The following is a 10,686-nucleotide window of genomic DNA, read 5'->3' as shown; positions in this document are numbered from 1 at the left end:
GATTCTCAACCACTGCCCCACCAGGGAAGCCCTATCACATACTCTTGTGCTCCAGCCAAGTTGAGCTCTGTCATTCCCCATGGATACGTGGCCCACGTCTGCCCCACTGCGCCTGCCCCACGCTCTGACCTCCTGCACAACCCCAAATTCCAGATCCTACCTAACCTCTTTCCTTCTCATAGCCTTCTTCAGTTCTCCCAGCAAAATGGTACTTTCTGCCTTCTCTGAACCTGTATACTTCCACCTCTCCAATGCCTCACTAGGGTGGCACTGTCCCATTTTCCTGCAACAGTACAAATCTGTGTCTACTGTCCCAATTAATTAATTAACGGTGCCCCCCTCACTCCCCAAAGTGTCCCAGCCTAGTCAATAAATCATACAGTCACCCTGTGCTTAACGCACTGCTCTGAACTGCAGTTATTTGTGTAGAATTTTTTCTCTTATTCTAGATTATATGGTTATTCAAAGAAAGCAAGTACCATGTCTTTCCTTCAATAAACATCTACTGAGCACCTACAATGTGCTGCCTTGTGTACCCATACCTTCCCCAGTGCCTTGTGGAATGGAGGCATCAAAGGGTCAGATCAGCTTGCGGGCTGGACTGAGCTGAGAACTGATGAGAACGAAGACTGACCCTTGGAAAAGGGTCCAGGTTGGTTTACTTCCAGCTTGATTTACTCCAGAACCAGAAAAAATGCAGTGCAGAGGGTTCCTGAGATAAAAAACACATGGTGTGGACTTCCCTGGTGGCGCAGTGGTTGAGTCCGCCTGCCAATGCAGGGGACACAGGTTCGAGCCCTGGTCCACGAAGATCCCACATGCCGCGGAGCAACTAAGCCCATGCGCCACAACTACTCAGCCTGTGCTCTAGAGCCCACGAGCTACAACTACTGAGCCCACGTGCCACAACTACTGAAGCCCACGTGCCTGGAGCCCGTGCTCCACAACAAGAGAAGCCACTGCAGTGAGAAGCCTGCGCACCATAACGAAGAGCAGCCCCCACTCACCGCAACTAGAGAAAGCCCGTGCGCAGCAACGAAGACCCAATGCAGCCAAAAATAAGTAAATAAATTAAATAAAATTACTTAAAAACACACACACACACACACACACACATGGTGTGAGGGTACATGTGACCGCTGGGGCCTCTCCTTTTTCCTTCTGGAATCACACCCAAAGCTTGGGCCCTATTTAGAATGAGAAACCCACCAGGTCAGCGGAGCTCAGGACCATGGTCCACTACCTTTTAGGCTGGTGGAGGAGAGGGGGCAGTGTCATGTCAGTCTACGTCCAGGTTTTTAGATCCTGTTTGCTTGCTGCAACATTTACATTACCTGGTTACCAGTGGTAATTTTCTTTCTTTGAGATTGGATTTACTTAATTTGTCAGTGTAGCAGCCTAGCCATGGCTAACCAGAAAGACACTCAGTAAAAGCTTAATGACAGAGGTCAGTAGCATTAAGTCACTACTGAAAGCCATGGAAAAATTTAACCAGCTTACATAGCTGGTAAAGGCTAATGGAAATAAAATGCTAAAAATCTCTATGATTTCTAGACTGTGCTTCCAACTCAACCATTAAATTTGCTAAATGTTTCTTTTATACCTCTGGTCTTTATTTATAAAAGCGAAATCTCTTTTCTCCCCCATAAGGTCTTAAGCTGACTTAACGTAGCTAGCTCACTATTGGTATCTGACCCTTCAATGTGAAATATTCTTAGAAAATGAACTGTTACCCATAAACTCATAACAAATTTTATAAGAAGACTGTGATTTTATTTTCAGATTTTTGGAAATAGTTTCAAAAAATAAAATGACAAGAATACATACAAAAACTGAAATCATTCACCGAACTATGAACTCTTAGCAGAGGAAAGGACTTTTGAAGTACATCTGAAAACACGGATCACTTCTAAAATGTCCCTCTCAGTTGTGCAACCAGCCTCCTCAAATCTTTCCCAAATTTGATGAACTTCATCTCATAAAAGTAACACAAACCATTTTTAATCATTTAGAACAAAAGAAAGAATAAAATACAGGAGGCAGGCCTCTCAAGTTACATGCTTTTAGAGAAAACTCACATCCTTGAAGCAGCTTTGTAATATGCAGAGCGCAGTACTGGCTTCAAAAAAAAAAAAAAAAGACTCTGTACTTGCATTATTTAAATGTGAAGAGCAGCTGTCATCTTCCTCTATAAAAATTAGCAAGTGATATTCATTCAAGTACATTAATTTCACTGTACTTCATATGGTTTTATACTTAGCATGAGGCTAAAACAAAAACAAAACAAAAAACCAGCTAGCACAGAGCTATTAATAAAACAAATAGTAATTATTGAGAGATGTAATCAAATGAAAATCAATCCTGGATAACAAAACAGATTTCTAATTACATAAATAAGTTTACTGAAAATTTCCACTACTGGAAGATCCTCATTACAATAAAGAAATACATACAATGGGAATGGTAAGTAAACGTGATGATTTGGTTCCTTTCTGAAGGTCTACTGGTCCAGCTGCCAGCCATACGAGTCTCTGGGTTCTCAACGAAGTGTGACCAGTTCTTCTGAAGAGGTAGGATGAATGGCAACAGTGTTATCAAAGTCGGATTTTGTTGCTCCCATTTTTACTGCGACCGCAAAACCCTGCAGCATTTCATCACATCCGATTCCCTGCATGTGGATCCCAACCACCTGCGACAGAAAAGACAAAAATCCTTCAAGTAAAAATTTTTATCTCTGTAATTGTATGAGCCAGTTCCTTGTAATAAATCTCCTTCTAGGTACACACACACACACACACACACACTCACACACAAATTTTTTTATCAGGTACACTAATAAATTTTTTATTAGTCATGAGAGATACCTGCTATTTAAAAACCCCTAAAAAACTTACATCTTTAATCCCAATATAGCATAACACAGCCTACATGGGCTACAGCCCTGCGTAGCCCTGACGCCCCTCCCCTGCCTACCTCACTCAGCTCTCCCCACTCTGGCCTCACCAGCTTTCCTCCTGTCCTGAGTATTCGGCATGCTCTCCCCTTTGTACAGGCTGTTCCCTCTGTCTGGACACTCTTTCCTCCCCTCTTTTAAGTGTTAAAGCCCATTCATTCTTCAGATAGCTACACCTGCCTTCCTGACCAAGTTAAATCGTCTATCATGTGAGCTCTCAGTCCCAATATTTCTCCATCATGGTTCTATCACAACTGCAAAGTTGTATTCATCTGGGGACTGGACAGTTACAGTCCATCTTTCCCAGTAGATGTTAATCTCTAGATGGAGGGGACCCTGCCCACTTTTTTTTTTTTTTTGGCCACATGGCATGTGGGATCTTAGTTTCCTGACCAAGAATTGAATCCGGGGCCCCTGCAGTGGAAGCACAGAGCCTCAACCACTGGACCACTGGGCAAGTCCCCCTGCCCACTTTTGCTCCCCACTCTACCCGTCTGGCCAAGCACAAAGATAGCCCTTAGAGGCACTCAGCCCATACGTGCTGGCTGACTGGACGAATGACCAACAAGAGGCATTTGTTTCAAATCATATTTTTCAGTCAGGTTTCTAAATACATTTAAAAATGACTACTTAATGTTCACCTCCAGCAAATACTTTTAGGGTAAGTAGACTGTTGAAAAGCAGTTAGAGAATATAAAACTTAGCCACAAAAATACGTTGCTTAAAAACAAATCAAGGATACACTTAATATTAATGAACAGTACACGTAAAAATGGTTGATGCAAACTTAATGTTATATGTTTCTTTACAATTGAAAGAAAAAGTATATCTCAAAATAAGACAAGGAAATCCCAAATCATGTACTGCATATACATTCAGCCAAATTTTTAGATATTGTGATCTAAATTGAATTTACAAAGAGCTTCTGGTGATAGCAGGAGCCTTATGTTATTTCTCTCCATACAGTATCCCAGTTCTTACTCTTTAGTTGACTGTCAGGTAATGTTTACCAAATGAATGAATGATAAATGGCATAAAGAAATAACTGATATGAAGAGATAAGTAAGGACCTTGCTGATTCAATAACTGGGGATCTCAGGCTACTGAGGAACATTCAGGGCAAGAAACAGCAACCTTTATCTTCCTGCCAAACCACTTACTTTCTTCTTCGCACTGATTCTCTGCTTCTGTCAACTGTCAGTGATGTTGATTTTTATAAGCCAGAAGCCAGGGACCATCTTGTGGCTTTTGGTGTAAGGGCCACTGATTCAGATACAGACTATGTTCTTTTTAATAAGAAAAGTTGGAAACCATACCTGAATCTTCACAGTTAAATTACTGTTCCTCACAAAGCCATGTTCCCAAGGCATATTGCTAAGTTCCACTTTAATATTTAACTCAATTTATAGAAAAGCCCAATAGGCTGACGTAATATCAAAACAACACCTATTTCAAAAATTATTTAAAAAAAAAACTGTTCAAATTCAAACTCAAATCACAATGAGATACCACTTCGCATCCGGTAGGATGGCTACAATAAAAAAAGACAGTAACAAGTGTTGACGAAGGTGAGGAAGAACTGGAACCCTCGCACGTTGCTGAAGGGAACATAAAATGACACAGCCACTTTGGAAAACAGTTTGGCAGTTCCTCAAAAAGTTAAACCAAAAATAGATAACTGATTATCTCAGAACATTTTACTAAATAAACTTCTTCCTCACTGATTGGTTATGTTAAGTCTAAATTTTTTACATTAGATTCTTACACTTACCAATATTTCTGAGTTGCCTATCTATTCTGGCCTACTGGTCAATGACAATCTCAACCTCTCCCCTTTATATTTTATGTGCTTTTTTTGGCCATGCCGTGTGGCTTGCAGGATCTTAGTTCCTTGACCAGGGATTGAACCTGGGCCACAGCAGTGAAAGTGCCAAGTCCTAACCATTGGACCGTCAGGGAATTCCCCCGCCTCAACTTATGTTTTTATAGCAGTGGAACCTTCTTTCTATGTGAAATATTATGAAGAACCGCAATATATAGAGACAGAGACAGATAAAGGTGGGACTGTGCCAGTTGAATCAGAGAAAGCTTTACCTGGTCTTCCCTTCCCACCTCACCAAAATACCCCATCCCTGCCAACCTTGAAGACAGTTTTGAGCTTACTGGATTTTTCCCATACCTGTTCCTCTTTGTTGGCACAAACCATTTTCATCACACATTTTGTTTTCCTTTTGGTAACTGCATGATACATTGGGGTAAAGGTGGTGGAATAAATCTTTACGTTTTCTTTTCCATATTTATAAATGGCCTCATCTATAATGCACAGGGGGGAAAAAAAAGCATCTATCAGAAACTTAAAACAATTCCACTGAGCTATCAGAGAGATGGCAGGAAATACATAACCTGAATCAAATTACAAGGAAATATTAAACAAAACCACAATGAGCTGGGGCTTCCCTGGTGGCACAGTGGTTAATAATCTGCCTGCCAATGCAGGGGACACGGGTTCGAGCCCTGGTCCAGGAAGATCCCACATGCCGCAGAGCAACTAAGCCCATGTGCCACAACTACTGAGCCTGTGCTCTAGAGCCCACAAGCCACAACTACTGAGCTTGTGCACTTAAGAGACCGTGCTCCGTAATGAGAAGCCTGTGCACCGCAACGAAGAGCAGCCCCCGCTCGCTGCAACTAGAGAAAGCCTGTGCGCAGCAACAAAGACCCAGCGCAGCCAAAAATAAATTAATAAAATAAATATATTAAAAAAAACCAAACCACAATGAGGGACAATCTACAACATAAATGTCAATGTCATGAAAGACAAAAGACAGGCTGAGGAATTCTTTCTCTTGACTAAAGGAGACCAAAGAGGTATCAAAACTAAATATACTACATTATCCTGGAATGAACCCTGGACTTGAAGGGAAAAATGTTAAAAATGAAATTATTTGAGATAACAGGCAAACTTTGAATAAGGTCTAAAGTTTAGATAATATTGTATCCACTTAAACATTCTCATTTGAAGCTATGCTTCTGTAAGGGAATGGCCTTGTTCTTAGGAAACAGATACTGAAGTGTGTGTGCATGTGTATAGAGAGAAAATGATACAGCAAAAGTGTTACCAGTAGACAGGAGTCTTCTGTAGTACTTTTGCAACTCTTCTTTAAATTTGAAATTAGTTCAAGTAAAAAAGCTTAAAAAATCACAGATAGGGTGGAGTGGGGAAAGGAATTATACTCTCAAAGTACTAGTAGCTGGGGAGGAAACTGGACCTGTGATGAGAAGTTAGTAACTAAAAAGAAATATAACCCGGGGGCTAAGATAGATTTAGTCAGCTGACAGACACCTAGTTTAACGTTAGCAGAGGAGGGGAAGAAACCATAAATGACCTTTATTTTTAAACACCTACCTTCTGTGAGTCCCACTGTCCCAATAGGGGGGTGGCTGAAGACCACCGTAGGGATGTTGTCATAGTCTAACTTGGAATCTTCTTTGCATTCAAAAAGTCTATGGGCAAGTTTTCGGCCAGCAGCAATCGCAACTACAAAGATATTTTTAAAGCAGTGCTTAGCTTATTGTTCATTTTAACACAGCAGGATTGTTCTACTAACCGTTTATCCATCTGGCTTAACATACAAGTTCTGACAAAGTCTTCTGTCAATGCTCATTACAATATCTAGTTCAATATAATAAAAGACCTATCAATAATACCTTAGTTAACAATTCAAAACTATCGGCTTATGTGAATTCTGTACATTCTATTATGACCAAAAAAATAAAAAATAAAGACACATTTACAAGTTCCCAACCATCTGGCAAGTTACCTCTTAATGAGGATGTTAGCTTTTCAATATATTTATGCAGCAAACTACATTAATTTCGAGCATCTTCAGTTCTACTTCATAACCATAGTCATTTCACAGGAATATTTTGTTTCTTTTTAAAATTATTTTTATTTCTTATTAATTTTTTTTTGAAGTTTATCCTCCTTAGCCTGTTTTTATTCCTAATGGTCAAAAAAAAAAAAATGCCTGGGGCTTCCCTGGTGGTGCAGTAGTTGAGAGTCTGCCTGCTAATGCGGGGGACACGGGTTCGAGCCCTGGTCTGGGAAGATCCCACATGCCGCGGAGCAACTAGGCCCGTGAGCCACAACTGCTGAGCCTGCGCGTCTGGAGCTTGTGCTCCGCAACAAGAGAGGCCACGATAGTGAGAGGCCCGCGCACGGCAATGAAGAGTGGCCCCCACTTGCCACAACTAGAGAAAGCCCTCGCACAGAAACGAAGACCCAACACAGCCAAAAATAAATAAATAAATTTAAAAAAAAATGCCTGAGTTCAGTAAAAGCATCAGTTATTAATTTTATTGACTTCAAATTGATAATTTTTTTTCCAAAATAAGGTATCAGTAGGATACATAAGAAATTTTTTTTACCTCGACAAAATTTTCAGCTGTTAGATTATGTTATGAAGGTTTTGAAACTTTGCTTGTTAGTTTGCTTTTGTGGAGAGAGCTTCCTAAAAGAGCTAAAAGGCTTTGGGTGTGTGTTTCCATTCTGAGTAAGACCCGGACCATTTTGGAAAGGATGGTGAGGCCCCGGAGGGGTACAGGTGAGAGCAGATGGATGGATACCACCAACAGAAGCGGGACAAAGAGCTTGAAATGATGTTAGTTAACTCATGAAGTAGGCTGAAGTATGGGATTCTGAGGATGGGAATCAACCTTGGTTGTATCAAGACTCAACAGTCATATAAGAATACTACTTCCTTCCACTGTCACCAACACAACTCGGATTCTAATTTACAGCATTCTTCAGAGGATGACTGTATCATCTGTATAAAAATTTCAGTCTTCGGGGCTTCCCTGGTGGCACAGTGGTTAAGAATCTGCCTGCCAATGCAGGGGACACGGGTTCGAGCCCTGGTCTGGGAAGATCCCACATGCTGCGGAGCAACTGGGCCCGTGAGCCACAACTACTGAGCCTATGCGTCTGGAGCCTGTGCTCCGCAACAGGAGAGGCCGCGATAGTGAGAGGCCCGCGCACTGCGATGAAGAGTGGCCCCCGCTCGCCACAACTAGAGAAAGCCCTCGCACAGAAACGAAGACCTAACACAGCCAAAAATAATAAATAAATAAATTAAAAAAAAAAAAATTTCAGTCTTCACCATGCATTTTAAAAATCTTTTAAAGAAAAATAAATACTATTCAAAGCATTTTTAAAGGAAAAAATGAATATTATTCATAACATGTCAGGTACCCAACCAACATCTATCTCAACACATTTTATCATTTTGATGACATAAAGACACTCAGCCTTTTAACTCTGCTTGAGCTGATTTGACTATGAAGAGCTGAACAGTTTTATGTAACACACAGAGCCTCCCTTAGCCCCCAAAAAGAAGAAACATCACCTGGAGTAAGAAGAGCTTTTCCACACACATCCCCAACTGCGTAGACACCTTTTACATTAGTATTCTGGAATTCATCTACTAGGATATGACCTTTGTCATCAGTTTGAATCCCCTAAAATTGTAAAGGGACATCATGTAAGTATTTGGGACATCATGTAAGTATTTGGCCCATTTACAAAAAAATCGCAGCTCACATCTCTGGATCCGCCTCACTTCAGGCACCTCTTCAGCTTGAATCTCCAAGAAACCACAAGACTCAACCAGAAGATGAAAAACATCTTAGCAAGCTGGCAAGTTTCATATCTTTTGCTTAATTTAAAAGGTAAATATTTAACTCAGTTTTGAGGAGTTTTAACAGGATTTGACTTTGCATTGTACGATTCAGCTGGCCAGGCAAGCCTGAAGAGGAATCACTCAACTATCAGACATGGTACTTGGCATCCCCGTGGAGCCCACCTGAGACAGTGATTTTGAATTCCTTGGAAGCACTCGTCCTGAAGCATGCTAACTCATACTTCAGACAGGCACAGCCTGAAGCAGTCATCAAAAGCAGACTTCTTCGAAGTTTACAGTTTTATCTTTAAAAAGCCAAGCAAAATTTGTATTCTACTCTAAAAGATATCAATGTTTCCTTTAACCAAAATTTCTCCCTATACATTGAGTCGAATTTTTGCTCCAAGAATATGTGTCATGCTTATCTTGTGGCTCTGCAGATCCCTGGTGTATATACTCCCATGTGAGAAGTAGAAGGCCAGCAGGCATAGGGAGTAGGTAGTGTAGTGGTTAAGAGTACAATCTTTGGAGCTGGGAGATCTGGGTTCAAGTCCCAGCTCTGCCACTTACTAGTTATGAGACCACCCATTTATTAATAATTACTTGAACTTCTAAATGAGGCATTAAGCTAGTCACTGTAAATACAGTGGTAAATAATACAGACATCTCCACTCCTTGTGTTTACAAGCCTGGTTGATAATTTATCTCTGTGCTCCTGGGTTCCTCATCCTTAACCCTCCAACAGTTGTTGGCAAGATTAAAGTAGGCTAGTATAGCACAGGGAACTCTTCTCAATACTCTGTAATGACCTATAAGGGAAAAGAATCTAAAACAGTGTGGATATATGTATATGTATAACTCATTCACTTTGCTGTATAGCAGAAACTAATACAACATTGTAAATCAACTATACTCCAATAAAAATTTTTTTAAAAGATTAAAGTAGGCCAGTAACATGCTGCCAAGACTTAAAATAGTAATCATTCAATTTGCAGTATAAATATATATCTTAACACTGAATGAGATGGAAAATTTTTGCCTCATTTAAAAAAAATTCAGCAAATATAGTTCAGAACTGGACTTACCATTGCCTATATCTGCATAAAGGCACAATATCTCTTGAAAGGTGAAAAGCTGGATGAATAGTTTTGTTAATATAGAAATAGATAACTAATTTTACTAAATTCCACTGAATAGTAAGATTAAAATCAAGTAAAACATGTCCCTGGATATTTTTTTTTAATTATGAAAAATACCTTTTATTGAAATAAAAAAGGGATGCAACTTAAAACAGATACTAATATCAGAACATAAATCAAACTGTGAGACACTACTCAAGAGGCTCCATCAAATATATAAACCTCAAATATATAAAATATTCTATTATTACTAGTATAGTAGTATAGCATGTCAGAAAAATCATCACCCTCACCATCAACAGCAGCTGGTTAACATTTATTGAGTTCATGCTGTAAGCCAGAATCTAAGCAAGTTACCTAGTATGCACTCTCATTTACTCTTCCCTATAACCCAATGCAACAAGTACTATTTTTATTCCCATATTTATATGAAGCAGTCGAAACTTAAGAGTAACTAAGCTACTTGCCTAAGGCCATGAAACCGGTAAGTAACAGAACTAAGGTTGAAAACTGGGTCAAACAATGGGACCCACGCCCCAGGCTACTATACTAGACTGTCCTTCAAAATTTAAAAGAACAAATAAGAATGCTAACTATAGCACTGGTAGATGAGCTTCACATCTGTACCCATCCCCGAGTGCCTCAATGTCCATGACGAGTCACACACCCATCCATTAGGATGAGAGCTGCAGACAACTAGAAATAATTATAGGGCTTTAAAGAGACAGGTATCATAGTAAAAAAGAAATCTGTAGGGAGAAGGCTAGTCAGGAAATGGCAAGACGATGACCTGATCTAGGGTGATGACACTAGAAAGAAGAAAAAACCCCTTTTTTTCCATTCCAAAGGCAGAAGCAATGGGATTTAATGACAAACTGGACACATGGAATAAACAGAAAAGAATCCAATAAAACCC

At 40.0% G+C, this 10,686-nt stretch overlaps 1 protein-coding gene across 2 annotated transcripts in view; it reads right to left on the bottom strand.

Moving 5' to 3' along the window:
* Positions 1 to 1,766: 1,766 nt before the first annotated feature.
* Positions 1,767 to 10,686, bottom strand: part of GSR (glutathione-disulfide reductase) — a 47,223-nt gene continuing 38,303 nt past the window's right edge. Inside the window, exons 10-13 of one of the 2 annotated variants that reach the window (XM_007174063.2) lie at positions 8,359 to 8,470; positions 6,360 to 6,491; positions 5,133 to 5,266; positions 1,767 to 2,689 (exon numbers count right to left, since the gene is read on the bottom strand). In XM_007174063.2, coding sequence (XP_007174125.2) covers positions 2,540 to 2,689; positions 5,133 to 5,266; positions 6,360 to 6,491; positions 8,359 to 8,470 — 528 coding nt within the window. In that variant the 3' untranslated portion in view covers positions 1,767 to 2,539. The remainder of the gene's footprint in view (positions 2,690 to 5,132; positions 5,267 to 6,359; positions 6,492 to 8,358; positions 8,471 to 10,686) is intronic. The other variant, XM_057537357.1, reaches the window with a different exon arrangement.

The sequence above is a fragment of the Balaenoptera acutorostrata genome, chromosome 21, assembly GCF_949987535.1.
Source record: "Balaenoptera acutorostrata chromosome 21, mBalAcu1.1, whole genome shotgun sequence".
Taxonomy (NCBI): domain Eukaryota; kingdom Metazoa; phylum Chordata; class Mammalia; order Artiodactyla; family Balaenopteridae; genus Balaenoptera; species Balaenoptera acutorostrata.
Note: the sequence above shows the minus strand (reverse complement) of the source record. Positions and strands in the feature narration are given on the sequence as shown.